Source organism: Malus domestica, chromosome 11, assembly GCF_042453785.1.
Source record: "Malus domestica chromosome 11, GDT2T_hap1".
Classification (NCBI taxonomy): Eukaryota; Viridiplantae; Streptophyta; class Magnoliopsida; order Rosales; family Rosaceae; genus Malus; species Malus domestica.
In genome coordinates, this window is record NC_091671.1 from 9,809,168 (window position 1) to 9,827,704 (window position 18,537).

At 37.4% G+C, this 18,537-nt stretch overlaps 1 protein-coding gene across 4 annotated transcripts; it reads left to right on the forward strand.

Moving 5' to 3' along the window:
- Positions 1-4,263: 4,263 nt before the first annotated feature.
- Positions 4,264-7,326, forward strand: LOC103447734 (glycine-rich RNA-binding protein 4, mitochondrial). Of its 4 annotated transcripts, none has more exons than XR_011572657.1 (6): positions 4,438-4,723; positions 5,190-5,258; positions 5,368-5,474; positions 5,597-5,659; positions 6,603-6,694; positions 6,920-7,326. XR_011572657.1 is itself a non-coding variant. In XM_070807388.1 (5 exons), exons 1-4 carry the CDS (start codon positions 4,627-4,629, stop codon positions 5,642-5,644), a joined length of 321 nt encoding a protein of 106 aa, XP_070663489.1. In that variant the 5' UTR covers positions 4,264-4,626; the 3' UTR covers positions 5,645-5,659; positions 6,522-6,864. The 4 variants fall into 4 exon arrangements, 2 of the variants coding, with proteins under 2 accessions (XP_070663489.1, XP_070663490.1); XR_011572656.1 differs by having other exon boundaries at positions 6,915-7,143; XM_070807388.1 differs by lacking the exon at positions 6,920-7,326 and having other exon boundaries at positions 4,264-4,723; positions 6,522-6,864.
- The last annotated feature ends 11,211 nt before the right edge of the window (positions 7,327-18,537 follow it).

The window sequence follows — 18,537 nt, forward strand, 5'->3', positions numbered from 1 at the left end:
CTTCCGTTTGGTATGTGTGTATGATGAGATGTGAGATTCTCTTATTCCCTTTGATTTGAGGTGCTATTTGTTGATGGGTTGCTTTATCGAATGCTTTTGAAGAAAGGAACCTCCTTTTTGCTTTTCTCAGGCATATGATTTCCTGTTTTATGCCATATTCCCTTTGCCTTATTTAGCACCTTTCTTAACTCTTAATCACTTGCGCTGATTTGAGTGGATTGAATAAGTCAATCTGGTTGATTACTGCGTAACTTTGTTATATTCAAGGTTTGTTAAGGAGTTGATTGAATAACTCAAACTAGTTGATTACTGAGTAACTTGTCATAGGATTAGGATTTTCTTTCTTTCTCTTTCCATCCTTCTTCATTTTCTCTTTTTACATTATTTATTTTGTCTTTTTTTTTTCTTTACAAAAAATTAATATAAAATATTGATGTAATTTTGTTCAAATAAGAGGGACGTGAATAAAAGAAGGGAGATAATTCTACTCTATGTCTCTGGTTATATTCAAGGTTTGTTGATGGCGGAAATGATAAAAATATTTTCATCTTTGAGGTTGAAGATGTATTACTCATGTAGGAATTTTATCATTTCTAGTGTTGTCAAAAGGTTTTTTTTAGTACCAATGCTTGGTGGTTCAAGTGTTAAGAAGTTTGTTCTTCTTAAGCAAGGTCTCAAGCAGGCCTGGCAATTCCTGACACGACCCGATAACCCGACACGACACGACACGAAATTAACAGGTGTTCGGGTCGACACGATAACGAAACGGGTTATTATCGGGTAACCCGATAAGCACCTGTTAAGATAACGGGTTTGTTCGGGTATACACGTGGGTAACACGATACACGATAAGCAGAATATTAATTTAATAATTTATAACCCTAAAAAAATACTATAATAATTATATATATATATTAATTTAACAATTTTATACCCCTAAAAACTATAATAATTATATATATATATATATATATTAAATTAACTATAATAATTATAATAATTATATATACTATAATAATTATACCCAAAATATTAACTATAATAATTATATATATATATATATATTAAATTTTATACCCCTAAAAACTATAATAATTATACATACAAAATAAATAGATTTAAATCTACTTAATAAATAAATATATATATACACACACACACACACTATTGAACTTCATGGGATACGAATTATACGAAACTAATTTCAACGATCCAACCGTCAAACATGTCGCATACGCCAAAAATTGCAAAAAACAAACATTCAGAGAGCAAGTAACGGGACAAAACTTTTCGATGGTTATAAACGAAAAATCACGATTTAACGGTCATTTTAACTCCGATTTTGATGATTTTTTACAACCACACTCCTTGACCCTATATGAATACAATGATTGAATTCGATCTTCAATTTAAAATATTTACACTAGTGGATACCACAAAATCTTATGTTATACTTAATAAAAGTATGAATAAACTCTTAAGTATTAGTGAATCTATTGTTTTGATGGGATACTCATTCTACAAAACTAGTTTCAATGATCAAACCGTCAAACATGTTTGTATATACTTCGAGATCGCATACGCCAAAAATTGCAAAAAACAAACATTCAGAGATCAAGTAATGGGACAAAAGTTTTCGACGGTTATAAACGAAAAATCACGATTTAACGGTTATTTTAACTCCGATTTTGATGCTTTTTTACAACTACACTCCTTGACCCTATATGAATACAGGTAATGAATTCGATCTTCAATTTAAAATATTTACACTAGTGCATACCACAAAATCTTATGTTATACTTAATAAAAGTATGAATAAACTATTAAGTATTAGTGAATCTATTGTTTTGATGGGATACTCATTCTACGAAACTAGTTTCAAAGATCCAACCGTCAAACATGTTTGTATATACTTCGAGATCGCATACGTCAAAAATTACAAAAAACAAACATTCAGAGATCAATTAACGGGACAAAACTTTTCGACGGTTATAAAAAGAAAAATCACGATTTAACGGTCATTTTAACTCTGATTTTGATGATTTTTTGCAGCTACACTCCTTGACCTTATATGAATACAATGATTGAATTCGATCTTCAATTTAAAATATTTACACTAGTGGATACCACAAAATCTTATATTATACTTAATAAAAGTATGAATAAACTATTAAGTATTAGTGAATCTATTATTTTGATGGGATACTCATTCTACGAAAATAGTTTCAATGATCCAACCGTCAAACATGTTTATATATACTTCGAGATCGCATACGCCAAAAATTGCAAAAACAAACATTCAGAGATCAAGTAACGGGACAAAATATTTCGACGGTTATAAACGAAAAATCACGATTTAACGGTCATTTTAACACCGATTTTGATGATTTTTTACACCTACACTCCTTGACCCTATATGAATACAATGATTGAATTCGATCTTCAATTTAAAATATTTACACTAGTGGATACCACAAAATCTTATGTTATACTTAATAAAAGTATGAATAAACTCTTAAGTATTAGTGAATCTATTGTTTTGATGGGATACTCATTCTACGAAACTAATTTCAATGATCCAACCGTCAAACATATTTTTATATATTTCGAGATCGCATACGCCAAAAATTGCAAAAAACAAACATTCAGAGAGCAAGTAACGGGACAAAACTTTTCGACGGTTATAACGAAAAATCACGATTTAACGGTTAATTTAACTCCGATTTTGATGATTTTTTACAACTACACTCCTTGACCTTATATGAATACAATGATTGAATTCGATCTTCAATTTAAAATATTTACACTAGTGGATACCACAAAATCTTATGTTATACTTAATAAAAGTATGAATAAACTCTTAAGTATTAGTGAATCTATTGTTTTAATGGGATACTCATTCTACGAAACTAGTTTCAATGATCCAACCGTCAAACATGTTTATATATATTTCGAGATCGCATACGCCAAAAATTGCAAAACAAAAACATTCAGAGAGCAAGTAACGGGACAAAACTTTTCGACGGTTATACACGAAAAATCACGATTTAACGGTTAATTTAACTCCGATTTTGATGATTGTTTAGAACTACACTCCTTGACCTTATATGAATACAATGATTGAATTCGATCTTCAATTTAAAATATTTACATTAGTGGATACCACAAAATCTTATGTTTATACTTAATAAAAGTATGGTATAGTACTATTGTTTTATTTTTTTTCATAATTATTTTGGTAAACTTCTCATAATTTGAATGATTTTTAATGTTTGGTTTTTCTATGCTTAGTTTATGCAGAAGATAGTTATGACGTGGAAAACCTTACTGAAAATATCATCAACATAACTCTTGAAGGCAATAGATCAAGCCAAAGTTCCAATGCAATTTAATGATGATCGATGTAAATCGAGGATTTTGTAAATTGAGGTTTAAACTTTTGAGAAAGATTTCACAACCTTGAAAACAAAAACTGTTTCATTTTGCATATCCTTGCACATTTAAAATTTGTAATAGATTAGTAGTGTATGTATTATTTTTTTATTAGGCTCTTATTTTTTAGTGTAGATGTAGTACTTAAACGACAAATGTGTTTTAATGTTTTGAAGTAATATTTATGTGGCAATGTGTGGTATGTGCAAATTTAAGAAAAAAAATATATTTTTCTTAACGGGTCATAACGGGTCATAACGGGTCGGGTCACTTTACCCGTTGGGTAAAGTGACACGACCTGTTAAGGACCCGTTAAGATAACGGGTGTGACACGACACGACCCATTAAGATAACAGGTGTTACACGAAAACGACACGAACACGACTGACACGACCCGTTTGCCAGGCCTAGTCTCAAGTTCGAGCCTTGTGAATGGAGAAGTCAACATTGGGAGATCTTGCTCCCGAATGGGGTTCGACTTGGCTCAAGGGATTAGTCATCGCCTACGTGCAGGAAAACCCTAGATTCATCCAAAAAAGGTTTTTTTAGTTAAAATAGTTTATGAAATTGGTTAATTTCTTATTTTGATTCTTGACGATGGAAATCGATAAAAGTAGTTCTTGAGTTTATTTATTATAAATTATTTTGGTTATTTCACGAAAAACTTGTCAATATTTCCATTAAGATGTTGGGTTAACAAAAATGCTGTAAAAAGTGATCACATCATGTGGCTATTAATGTGACAATTTAATGAATGTATTGACAAAAGAACCAAAATAATTTATTGATAAATTCATGGACTACTTCTATTGATTTTCATTATCAGAGAATAAAGTAAGGAGTTATGTTAAACTTATGGACCATTTTGACACCTCCTTAAAATGATAGGATTTGTGAGTTCTTTCTCACTTTAATCGCTTCAGAATGAAAATTCGTCCAACTTTACTTTCAATGCACCTTTGGAGTTGATCAGCCCAATCCAATCCTTGATACTAAATGACAATTGGTGTTTTTGGGTAGAATTCCTTGCCCAAATTTGCAAGCCCTTTCTCTCCTCCAACAAACCCAGCAAACCCAGCTCGCCTAGCTCATTTTACTTGAACCACAGCCGGATAAACGAGCCTTCAGTAAGCTCATGACGGCGGTGTTTGGCAGCCATCTTCTTCCCAATAGACCGGCGCAGGGTAAGGTGAAATGAGATGCGCAAATGGCGTAGTTGGAATTCTGCGCATGTCTGTCTTGGCCAGGATTTTACTCACTCGCCACTCCTGCTCCAAATTGTTCGTTTCAGGTCTGCCAAACTTATCCCTTTCCTCCGTTTTATTTCTTTTTGAGTTTTGTTTTTCATTTTCTTCTGGGTCCATTTTATTTGAGTTAAATTTTGTGGTCGAAGCCTTCTTTTTTGGACAAACAATACGGATAATTTACGCTAAATTCATCTAAACTGTCGAAGAAAACTCGAACTTGGGTGCAGAGGGGGAGTGCACTGCTCTAGCCACCTCCGCCAATCCCAGGTTGAAAACTTATCACTAGCTAAATCAATCACTATAAAGGGTTTGCAGAATTGGCAACGGGCGGTGTGCCCGCACTCTTGCACCGGAATTTGAACCCCCTTCACTGCAGATAAGAGCAGTTTAGAATATCGCATTTGTATTTGAATTGTTGATGAAAGATATAACATTGAATTTTTGGATTTTAACTTCAAAGGCTTTTGATATTGTAATTACACTACAGCTTAAGTTGTCTGTAATATGCAGGACTTTCCTGGGATACAAACGAACCTGTTCTTAAGGAAGCTTTTGGAAAACATGGTGAAATAATTGAAGGTAACATTAAACTCTTTGTGGTTGTTATATTTGTAGATCTTTATTTTCTTGTGGATGATGTAATGATACCATGTACTTACTTGAGCAATTGGGTCATCGTATTAAACAGTTAAAGTTATATGTGATCACGTGAGTGGGAAATCGAGAGGTTATGGATTTGTGAAGTTTACTTCTGAAAGTGAAGCCACCACTGCTCTCAAGGAGATGGATGGTCAGGTAGTTTCATCTATCATGATTAATTTCTTTGTAATTGGCATGTGTGGAAAGCTTGAAATCAGCCCGCTACCTTCTTAGAAATGAAAAGTGGTATTATTGTTTCATGTTTGTGTTCTTTTCAGGTTCTGGATGGCAGACAAATCCGGTTGCAATTTGCACACAAGGAATAGTGACATTGATTTCAGGTAAAATTTACTTAGTAGATAAAAGTTTCATAGGATTTAAGTGCTCCTTTACGCTACTCTATGTTTTGGTTCTTTCCATGGAGTTCATTGATGAATTTGTATACGGCTAATTTTCATTGGTTGGAATTACTTTATTGGTTTGGGTGTGTATTCTTTGGTTACCACTTGCTGCTTCGCTGCTAGCTATGCCTTATATAACCAAGATCCAATTTTTCATGTGAAGGAAGTGACCAATTATTCATGTCTTGAAAACCTGGAAATTTCAACATTTTGGGAAGGGTTTCGGGTTAGAAAAATGATTTACCACCAAAATGTCTTGCTTCTCATGGATAGTAAAGGAGGTTATAGGCGGAGTTTGGCTTTTCATATTTCTGTCTCAGAAGATTGCTTGACCATCAATTGACACTGTTATAATGATTATTGCCTGTAGGATTTAGCTTACAATTGTCCAATTGATAATATATATCGTATAATTGGTTAGATTGGTTACAAAACATGGTGTTCTAAGGGAGTGTGGATGGTGGGAGGGAGCATAGGTTAAACTTTCTTCCATTTGCTCCCTGGACATATCTGTCTTGAACATGTAAGTGAGGACTATAGAGATTTGCATACCGTCTCAAAGTTGCATCTCCAGGGTTCCATTTGTTTTAGTACAGGGTTTGGTTGTTCTTAGAAGTTTTTCTGATCCAGTGTACGGTACTGTTGAAACTTTTGCATGATATAAGATATTAGCTATGAACCTATACCTGCGAGATCGTATTTTAAATGTAATCCAGAAAGCTGGTTTTTTGTTTATTTTGGAGCATGTATAATTTACGTTAGGATGCGCCAACTTACAGAAGAATACATGCTCCTTTTTCAGTGTATAGCGTCTCCCATCTGCCAGTATGTCAAATGTTTAAGTGGTAATGTCATGTCTTGGTGCTTTATTGAGCTGGTACAGTGGACTGGAGGGGGCATGATGTTGTTGGTGGTGGTAACCAGCAAGTCCAAGTTTGAGTCGCTCACAAATTTTTGTCTTCAAATGATAATTCTGTAAGTTCGTATTATAATTTTTTTGGAGTTCCTCTTGTTATCAATTCCGTAAATGAAATCAATATATTTGAAGAGACTTCATCAAACGTTATTAAGAAACATATATATTTCCCATGGCATTAAGAGACATTTTCCTCATGGTGGTCAATTGAAATTATCTGAATCGAAAACTTGTGTACTTTTAGTCTTACATATGGTTTGGATCTTTTGGTACGGCAAGGGTAGTATCTCCAAGGCTTAGCAGTTGGATGATCATGTTCATACACAAAAATAGGGAAAGGAACTAAGACCTTCACGCCCTTCTTGCCCCAGCCCTCCTGTCCATTTTGAGGTGGCTTTGCATGAGTACATATATCACATACACTGTGTTGGTTCTTGGGTACAAAAACCACGCAGGTATTGCTTCTGCCGTTAAAAAACAAAAATGAGAATACAAGTGGTGTTTATGAGATTTTGGAGCAAACTAAACGTGTTGAGATTGATTTAGATTATGGGTGGGCACTATTTGTTGGATTTGATTGACGAGTTCAAACCGGGACTCAATGTGTGATAACTTTTTCCTATTTTCCACATTGAAAAAAAATTGTCGATATCATATTAGATTGTTCAACCGAAAATGATAGTTCAGTGCAGTGTTAATTTGGTTAAGATGGGTGGATAGAAATGCCCTCCAAACAAAAAATCAAAAGCAATCCAAAATAATGCATCAAATAATGTAGGGGTATTTCGTCATATAAACAGTGTTTTTTTTAATAACTAATTCCTTTTATAGAATTTTTTTTTTCTCTATATAAATAGTATCTCATTATAGACTAGCAATAATCTGATTGTTTATTAAATATTATTTTCTCTATTTTTAAACACGTTCAAAACATATTAAGAGGCACGTATTACCGGTTATAAAAAAGTTTTTTCGCACGTGCATAATAATGTGATTCAATTAGTTGTCAATTAATTCTTTTTTTTTCGAACAAACGATAGAAAATTCATTTCCTGACGCTGACAATTCTGTCGCTTATTATATTCGCCACTGCATTTATTTTTTGTCGGATTTTTCTTCATATTTGACAGTAATATACGTTTTTTGTAAGTTATCATAGCGACACTAATAAATAGTTTCATAGTAGTGATTTCGTGAAATTTTTCTCAACATTGTTGCTAACTAAAGAGTTGGTTTGACAAAAATACCCTTGAAAGGTGATTACGTGGTCTTTCACGTGACAATTTAACGAGGATATTGACAAATTTTTTATGGAATGATCAAAATGATTGACATTGGACAAATCCAAGGACCTATTTATCTATTTTTTTTTTTTTTGGGAACCTGGTAACATTAAAAGGCAAAGATGGCAAGCAAATACAAGGAAGCCTACCTAGAGGCAAGACACCAATAACAGCAAAGAAAGTAATACGAGTGGTTCACAACAATACCACTACGCCGCATCTAATGCTAAAGCGTCCCACATCGCATAACCCAAAAGGACAGCTAAGGGGGGCATGGAAGGCCGTCATTACATAGAACATGAACAAGGGAAGATGGGGGTCTATTGACCCAAATCTGATCACAAGCTTCCCTACACTTACTCGACGCTAAATAGTCCGCCGCTGAATTGGCCGATCTTGGAACCCAAGACCAGCGGCAGTCAGGAAAATCCTTACCTAAGCTGCAACATTTCACCAAGATAGGAAAGGCATCCCAACTGCCATTCCTTGCCATATCCTTTAGACAAGAAATTGATTCCAATGAATCAGATTTAATAATAACGGAGCTCCATCCCCTACTTTTTCCAAATCTACACCAATTCAGAATAGCCAGAGCCTTCATCATATCTGCACTAGACGCCTTCCCACTATACCTTTCTGCCGCCAGGAACCGACCCTCCTCACACCGCGCCACCACCTCAATGAAGCCCGACTTGCTCTTGAGATTCTAACTAGCATCCACATTTATTTTCACACTGCCCATGTTCGGTGGACTCCACCTAATTCCAACCCTAGACTCATGTTGACCCGTGCTAGGCTCGGGCGACAGAGCTAGATGAGCAGCAGTGTAAGAAGAAGCCGAGAGGGAAGAGGCAAAGATCACCTGCCTTGGATTAATCTGGTGGTTGTTGAAGAGCAAATTACATCTAGACTTCCAGATATTCCAGCATGTAAAAGCAATATATGAAAACATCTTTAGACTCACATCCTTTAAGCCCTTCACCGAAGTAAACACCTGCAGCAGCCAATGAGCCCACGACACTGTAGCCGAAATACCCACCCTCAAACTGAAACAACCTCCACGCCAGATAACACTTACCCAGGGACACTGCAGAAAGATGTGTTCGATTGTTTCCTCTTGTAATTGACAAATTGGACAAAGTGGGGACTGGGCCGATCTCCTTTGTGCGAGATTTTCCATTGTTGCAAGTGCCCCATGGAGAGTCTTCCACATAAAGCTTCTTATTTTTGGGGGAGTTTTTAAGCTCCAAACCAACTTCCAGAAGCAAGTAGGGATGAGGGATAAAGAACAGTTGGGAGGGGAGAGGTATCTATCAATAGCCCAGTGATATCCCGACTTAACCGAGAACTTCCCTTTTTTCTCAAACGGCCAAATCAAACGATCACTTCTCGAGGAATCACCAATATGCAAGTCCAATATGGCCTCTAACTCGGGTTGCTCAAGAAAAGGTTTTAAAAAATCAACATCCCAAACCCTAGTCACCGGATTAATCAGAGACTCCACCCTCAAGTTTCGGGAAACATGGACCGACCCCAAATGAGTAGGCCTACCCAATGGGAGAGCTGGAACCCAACGATCCCCCCACACTTTAATCTCCTTGCCATTCATTATCTGCCAATGAGCTCCATTTAATAAAATATCTCTTCCCTTCAGAAGGCTTGACCAAGCCCAAGAAGCTCTCCCGCCTTTTTTTGCCTCAAGGAAAGAATAATTAGGGAAGTATCTAGCCTTTAACACCAAAGCCCATAACGAGTTTGGGTCTTCGACTAACCTCCAACATTGTTTTGCCAACAGAGCATCATTATACACTTCGAAGCTTCTTAGACCCAAACCACCTTTCTCTTTCGCCCACCTCAATTTTTCTTTAGCAATCCAATGAATTCGGCGCTCTCCCTCCTTTTGTCCCCACCAAAAGTTCAAAATCACGACATCTAACTCCTTGTAGAACGAGGCTGGAAATTTGAAAAGATTCATCGGATAAGCCGGAATAGCTTGAGCCACAGTTTTAATGAGAACCTCCCTCCTCGCTTGAGACAGAAAAGCTTTCTTCCATCCTTACAGTTTCTCCAATAATCTCCCCTTGATATAAGCAAGACCGGTTTTCTTAGAGCGGCTCCAGATAGCAGGAACTCCCAGGTAAGAACCAGGATCCTCCACTATTTCCATGCCAAGGGTAGACGCCAATTGAGTGGACAGATGCCTCGGAACATTACATCCAAAGAAAATACTTGACTTGGATTTATTAACTTTCTGCCCAGAAGCCAAGCAAAAATCATCAATCACTTTGGATAACTGTTAACAGTTTTCCACATCCGCCCTCAGAAAAATGAGTGTATCATCGGCAAAAAAGATATGGGAGATGGTAGGGCCAGGAGAACTCATTTGAATTCCTCTTAGGTGACCAAGATCACTATACTTTTGAATAAGAAGGGAGAAGACTTCACTAACCAGCAAGAACAAGTATGGGGAGAGTGGATCTCCCTGCCTTAAACCCCTGGAAGGAGCAAACTTTTTACTAGGTTGCCTATTCAAGAGAATAGCAAAGTTGACTGACGAAATACACCCGAGAATCATATTCCTCCATTTTCTGTCAAACCCCATCTTCTCCATCACTGCCATCAGAAAGTCTCATTCCACACGATCATAGGCCTTATGCATATCCAACTTAACCCCTAACTCCCAATTGCATCTTGCTTTCCTATTTTTTAGGAAATGGAAAAGTTTGTGAGCAACTCCAATGTTGTCTTGAATCTGCCAGCCAGCCACAAAAGCATTCTGAGTTGGTGAAATCAATTCCGGAAGAAAAGCTTTGAGCCTTTTTGCCAAAACCTTCGACAGAACTTTGTAAGAGTAGTTGCACAAGCTAATTGGCCTAAATTGGGAGACCAATTCCGGATTTTGGACCTTTGGAATCAACACCAAATGAGTTGCATTTAATCTTCTTGGATCCTCCTGACCATTCATCAAAACCCCAACCATCTCATTTACGTCCACAGCTAGGATGTCCCAGTGTTTGTGGTAGAAAATTCCAGAAAAACCATCCGGTCCTGGAGCCTTAGCCCCCCCATTTCCAAAGTAGCAGACTTAACCTCATCAACTGAAACCGGCCCAGAAAGGACCTCGTTCATCGCCATTGTTACCTTCGGGGAAATGCGGCCGAGAACATCTCCCCAATCCCGCTGTCCCACTGATGTGAACAGGTCCACAAAATGCTCATCAACCACTCTCCTAATCAATCTCGGATCATCCACCCATTCTCCGTTCCCATTCTTCAAAGTAATCACCTTGTTTCTTCTTCTTCTTTGTATTGTCGATTGGTGGAAAAATCTAGTATTTGCATCCCCCTCCTTCAGCCATTGCACTCTTGACCGTTGTAACAAAAAACATTCTTCTTGTCTCCACAAATGGTCCAACTTCTTTGGAAAGATCTTTAATTTCTTCTTCATACTCTCTCCAGTTGAGTTGCAACCGGCCAAGAAGCTCTAATTTCTCCTTCAACTATCTCCCACGCTTTTTGAATTTTTCCTTGCTCTACCTCCAGAGTTTGTTTCGACAGTCATTTATCCTCCAATTCCATCTTTCAATAGGCATCCCATCCTTATGCCTACCCCAGTCCTCCTCCACAATATCTTTGCATTCCCCTTCTTTTGTCCAAAAAGCCTCAAAACGAAACAATCTTTTACTTCTTTCATCCCCATGCAACTTGCATTTCATCACAACTGGACAATGGTCTGAACCCACACAAGTGCCTATCACTGCCGAAGTATTAGGCCACAAAGATTGCCATTTTTCATTCATCGGAGCTCTGTCCAACCTCGCCTCAACCATTTGCCCATTTCGCATCCCCCTCCATGTAAATTTAGGCCCATTAAAACCCACATCCATAATCTTCGTTTTACTCATGAACTCCTCCAAATATCGCGGCCTATTGTATCTCACTTCCGCACCTCCTGCTTTCTCGTGATCCCATATAAATTCGTTGAAATCGCCTCCACATAACCAATGATCATTATCAGGATTGAATTTATAGATCATATCCCTTCAGAAGCTTTTTTTCTCCGCCCTGTATGATGTACCATAAGCTCCAGTGAAACGAAACCCAGACCCAGACTCACCAATATAATATTTAGCATCAATGAAATGCTTAGATGACTTTTTCACCTCAACACATATTGTATCGTCCCACTAGAGGCTTAGACCTCCCGCACTCCCAACATGAGCTACATTAAAGCCATTCAGATATCCCATCCTTCTTCTTACTCTTTCAATCCTATGATCTTTCATTTTTGTTTCTGACAGAAAGATCATAGAGGGTCGATGTTCCCTAATTAGCCCATGAAGGGCACGAACCACCGTGTCCGACCCTAGGCCACGACAGTTCTAAAATAGGTGCGTTATGGCGATCGTGCGGCTGTTGAAGGCCAGCCGCCACTGACTCTGGAAGACTTTTCTTTTTTCTTGGCCAACAACGCTTCTTTTTCTTTCGCCGAGACATTCTCCATATAATCCCACATATCCTGGTACTCAATCAGAACCTCCTGTAACTCCTCTTCAGCGTCCAGAGCTCTCATCATCATCGAACATCTTTCTTTGATCGTCATTCTTCCTATATCTTCTGCCGTTCTTCCTTTTCTCTCTATAACATTTCGGTCCTCAATCATCAACTTGCATCTCTTCTGGGGAACTTGTGCCGATTTGAGAGTATTGTCATTCATCACCCGCTTGTTTCTTCTGCTATGGTCATCCCCCCTTTGGTCTAACTCCTTACCTCTATGGATACCGGCCAACGTCCCACCCTCAAGCTGAGAAACATTCGTCTCCAGGATTTCTTCTATTACAATGGATGGGCCTTTACCGAAGGTAGTACGATCAAGACCCGGTATTAATCTATTTTGGCCTATCAAGCCTATATTCTCCGTGAACCATTGGGCCGGGTTTGGAAAAGGACCCAGCCTTTTTTCTTGCAATCTATGCCATTTCTTTGCACTAACACTGATTTCCTGTTGGGATGTTGGAGGACTTGAGACCCCCTTCCCCGAGACTTGTGGTACCCTCTGTCTTCTTTCATTATTCCCCTTATGTCTCCCTCCTTGTGCTATGCCCCACTCTGCTAGTACCAGCATTTCGTCTTTCTCATATCATAACAGACGAAGGTTCTGAGAAAACCCTTACTGGAAAAAAAAAAAACTCCACAAACTGGAAAATGCTCTCTACCATTCTCTCGGCCGTGAGAGCTCCTCTCTCCTGAGTGAGAGTCCCTCCTCAGTGTGGGTTTTCCTTCTTGGCTTGACTTGCTCGACTGAACCTTCTCTTTCCCTAATAAAGTCCCCCAACTACTTCTTCCCTCTCGTTTATTCTTATTCCGCCCCCTCATTAACTCCTCTGGCTTCCTTGCTCTGATATTGATTTTCCGCGGCTCTCTTTAGTCAAATCATCGTCAGTTATTCCTTACCCTGCAAAGGTTTGTTTTAATTTTGCTGTTTCCCCTTGAGATCCAGTCTGTGGCAGGTCAGTTCTAGACTTTGGGTTCGAAGGTTGGAAGGAAATTCAGATGGGAAACAACCTAAAACCTACCACTATTAATTGTGACATGCCAGATCGAGAAGATGTGCCGATTCTAATCCATAAGGAGGGTCCCACGAATAACTCCTCTAAGCCTAACACAGGTGAGAAAGCGCTTGAATATTGGTCTTTCCTTTTCATTTGTTTTGTGACTTGGGTTATTTGTGAGAGGAGAGTAAATGGGGGCTACCTGGGGGGAATAGTATCTTTGGCGGGTCTCAATCTCGAAAGGATCTGGGGCATACATAGAAAATTTGGATAGAGTGGAAGGTGAAAGAGAGAGATAAAAAGGTAGAAGGCCAGGTTGAAATTATTTGGAGATTAGTTTCAATGTTGTACCTATCGATTGTGATGTCTGGGGGTGAGGTTGACGAGCTCGTAGTGCAACTGAATAACAAATTGGAGATCTCTTCAATGGAGCAAGGAATCAAGCTGGTGGGTACTGTTTTGGCTAACAAAACTCTTAATAAATGGGGAATACGAAATGTGCTCAGATCAGCTTGGAATGAGCTTGGGGAAACAGAGGTAAAATGGGTTAAGGAAAATACGTTTATTATTACAGTCCAAGATGAAAGCACGGCAAAAAAGATACTGTAGCAGGTCCCTTGGGGGGTCATGAAACATAATTTCTCTGTCAAGCGTTGGCCCCAGGAGCTAGCTTTGGAGGAAGTGAATATGAATGAGGTTCCGTTCTGGATCCAAATTCGGGGCCTACCACCCAATCGTAGTACAGAAACAAATTTGAGGTGTTTGGCAGCTAAGCTTGGGAAGGTGGAGGAGATTGAAGACCTGTCTATGGTAAAGGGGTTCTTAAGGATTAAAGTGGAGGTTGACACCACTAAGCCCTTCACTACTGGATGTTGGATCCCAAGGGAAAATAATACAGAGACTTGGATAGAATTCCGATATGAGAGACTGCAGGACTTCTGTTATAGATGCAGGAGAATTGGGCATGCTAATTCTGATTGTTCGTTTGAGGCAGTGGGGGGAGGAATATCAGGATTTATCTATTTTCTTTGTCAGAGACTAAACTGAGAAGTTATGTCAACTTAATGACCATTTTGGCATATAAATGATCATTAATAATAATATGATCATATCAACATGTCTTCTTTTGATTTTCCTTTTTTTTTTGCATAAATTTTAATTGAATCTTCATGCTATGCCCCTGATCTTCTTCTATTCACCGACTTAAAATACGCAGGTTGATAGTGTAAAATTGGATCCAAACAAACTGACATTGGAATCATCTTTTTATGTTTTAATAAGTTTAGTTTAGTTTCCTCCAACGTACACAAATCTCAAAACTACTTAGGCACCTAACATTTGTTGGAGAACAATTTAGAAACAGAAATAACAGAAATACAGAACTTGAAATATTTATACTTTATTACTCAAAAATACTTGCAATACAGAATGATACACAACAACTACAGAAAATTAAATATGAGAATATCAAAAGTACTAACTTGATTACAGAAGGTAGAGGCTAGCGTAAAAGCTATGTCATTCGAACAGTAATTCCGTCCCACTCTTGTGCTTGTGGTTCTACAACGTCTGCTCGACCAGGATACAACTACCTAATCCTACAACCCGCACTGGATTATAGAATTCTAGCGAATTGCTTTGTGTGTTTACTCTCTCTAGAAAGTTTGTACGGAAGAAAAGGAAGAAGAAAGGTTGATTGATGATGAACTGAGGACTCCAGTTATATAGGCTCTTTCATACCTCTTCAAATACCTTTTGGATGTATCTGAAGCTTTACAACTCTTTACAAAATGTTGTATCTTTAATCAAAACGTTTTTAATTAATTTAATTAAAAACTTAATTCGAAATTAAAACTAATTGATCAGATTAATTTTAATTCTTAGGCCCCAAGTGCCCCAAGGCCCTTGTCTTGATTAATTAATATTAATTAATATTAATATTATGGTATAATCATCAAGCCCAATCCACAGAAATGGTGGCCCAAGCCTCAATTCCCATTCCAAGTGGTCCAACAAATAACTAATATTGTAGAAGACAAAAAGTATATAAAGGTACTTTGGAATCTTGTTTTCACCAATGTGGGACAAGAGTCTCAAAACTTCCAACAATACCCCACATTTTGAGACGACTATTTAGTCTTAGAGAAACTAAGATACGAGAGTAAACAATAGATGTGACATACATCAGGAAAGGTGTCTTTTGGACTTGAACCTACCTTAGTATATACTTATCGGATTTACTAGATGACGCAGTGAATATAAAATCTTGAACTGTTCATCTCCGCAGTAAACCAAGACAATAAGCAAAACATATGCCACACCAACACATCGCAAATTCATACGTTTGTGTTCATTTTGGTCCTGAACAAATCCTGGATTCATGAGAGCTTTAGAGAATGTAGCCATATAATTCTCATAAATGCGACCCCACATTTTCTCTCATATAGGTGATATTGATTAAGAATAGGCTGCTACTATTCCACTTGACTTACAAGTATCAATATCATTAAACTAATGTATCCTATACTCATCAGCAGTCACCACACTTCTTCCATCATAGGAATGGGTATGTAAGTGTGTTTCTTCTTGAATCTAGCCAAACCAGTTAGCCTATTGAACCTAGACCATGGGATCTCCAATCAACTAGGTTAGGTTTCCATTTGGCAGTTTCATTTTACTCTATTGGCTTTAAACCCATTCCCCTCGATGTATGCTTAACTTGTTCTCTAGATAAGCCTTTAGTAAGCGGATCCGCAATATTATCTTTTGACTTGACATAGTCAATAGAAATTACACCACTAGAGAGCCATTGCTTTATTGTATTATGTCTTCGTCTAATTTGTCTAGACTTCCCATTGTATACACTACTTTTAGCTCGATATTGTGCAGCTAAACTATCACAGTGTATACATATTGCCGTTACAAGTTTAGGCCATATGGGAACATCTTCCAAAAAATCTCTTAGCCATTCAGCTTCTCCTCCAGCCATATCGAGGGCTATAAATTCCGATTCCATTGTTGATCAGGCTATGCACGTTTGTTTGGAGGATTTCCAAGATATTGCTGCTCCTCCTAAAGTAAATACATATCCACTTGTGGATTTCGTATCACTGCTATCCGATATCCAATTCGCATCAGTAAATCCTTCAAGCACAGGATGATACCTTGTATAATGCAATCCATAATTTATTGTATGCTTTAAGTATCTCAATACTCGAATTAAAGCTTCCCAATGATCATGCCCAGGATTGCATGTATATCTACTTAGTCTACTTACTGAGTAAGCTATATCAGGCCTTGTACAATTCATAATGCACATAAGGCTTCCAATGACTTGTGAATATTCACGTTGAGATATAGCATCACCACTATTTTTCTTTAGTTTGCTATTGGCATCATAAGGAGTAATTTCATCTTTACTTTCCAAATGACCATACTTTCTAAGTGTTGCTTCTATATAATGGGATTGCGTAAGAATATAACCTTCTTGGTTTCTTTTGATTTTTATACCAAGAATCACATCAGCTAGACCAAGATCTTTCATATCGGAACTTGATTTCAATATCTTCTTGGTCCAATGTATTATCTCTTTGTTAGTTCCCATTATAAACATATCATCTACATATAAACACAACATAACGCAAGCATTATTTTGAGTTTTTGTGTAGACACACTTATCACACTCATTTATCTTAAAACCGTGTGTGATCAGAACATGGTCAAATTTTTCATGCCATTGCTTTGGAGCTTGTTTAAGCCCATATAGCGATTTCACAAGTTTACACACTTTGTGTTCTTTACCTTTAACTACAAACCCCTCGGGTTGTTCCATATATATTTCCTCATCTAAGTTTCCATTTAAGAATGCAGTTTTTACATCCATTTGATGTATTTCCATGTTATGGAGTGCAGCTATAGCAATCAATAATCTTATTGAAGTAATTCTCGTTACAGGTGAGTATGTATCAAAGAAATCCAAACCATGTTTTTGACGGTATCCTTTAGCTACCAAACGAGCCTTATATGTGTCAATTGTACCATCTGGTTTTAATTTCTTCTTAAAGATCCATTTGTACCCAATTGGCTTATTGCCAGGGGGCAAATCGACTAATTCCCATGTATGATTTTGCATAATGGAATCTATCTCACTGTTAACTGCATCCTTCCAAAATGGAGCTTCAGGAGTGGACATGGCCTCCTTGAATGATTGAGGTTCTGTCTCGGTTAATAAAGTCACAAAATCAGGCCCAAAGTCCTTTCGGATTTTTGTCCTTTTACTTCTTCTAGGTTCAAGTCCTTTATGAAGCTTTACAACTCTTTACAAAAGGTTGTATCTTTAATCAAAACGTTTTTAATTAATTTAATTAAAAACTTAATTCGAAATTAAAACTAATATTATGGTATAATCATCAAGCCCAATCCACAGAAATGGTGGCCCAAGCCTCAATTCCCATTCCAAGTGGTCCAACACATAACTAATATTGTAGAAGACAAAAAGTATATAAAGGTACTTTGGAATTTTGTTTTCACCAATGTGGGACAAGAGTCTCAAAACTTCCAACAACATTTGCATATTTGTATTCTCAATTTTTTTTAACGGCGGAACTGAGACCTCCCATGGTCTTTTTAGCAGTAACCAACAAAGTTTATGCCATACATGCATGCAAAACTTCCTCAAAAGTTCAGGCGTGGCCAAGGCTACTTCTGATCTTCTCTTAAACGCTGTGACAAAAAATTATCTTCAATCTACTAGTTTTGTACCGAGTCTAATCGTGGTTGTGAAAGAATTTCTCGAAGATAAAGACCGGTAACGCAGAACAAAAATGAAGTTTTGAAAATTATTTTGGCTTTTTACAGGTAATTATCTCGTGGTTGAGGGTTAAGATAAGGAAAAAGCTAGGAGACCAAGTTTTGACCATGTTTTGGAGCAGGACCGTTGCTTGCTAGGGAAGATGGTAGGGAGTTTAGTTTGTTAAGATTTATTGTAAGGGTAAGAAAATTATTTGTCTTTCATAGCATTAAATATTAGGGTGTGCTATCCACACACAATTTTTTACTTCTTACACAC

Coding starts and splice junctions, on each gene's coding strand:
- LOC103447734 (XM_070807388.1), top strand. CDS start 4,627: ATGAGATGCGCAAATGGCGTAGTTGGAATTCTGCGCATGTCTGTCTTG. Junction 5,259..5,367: donor ACATGGTGAAATAATTGAAG/GTAACATTAAAC, acceptor CGTATTAAACAG/TTAAAGTTATATGTGATCAC. Junction 5,475..5,596: donor TCAAGGAGATGGATGGTCAG/GTAGTTTCATCT, acceptor TGTTCTTTTCAG/GTTCTGGATGGCAGACAAAT.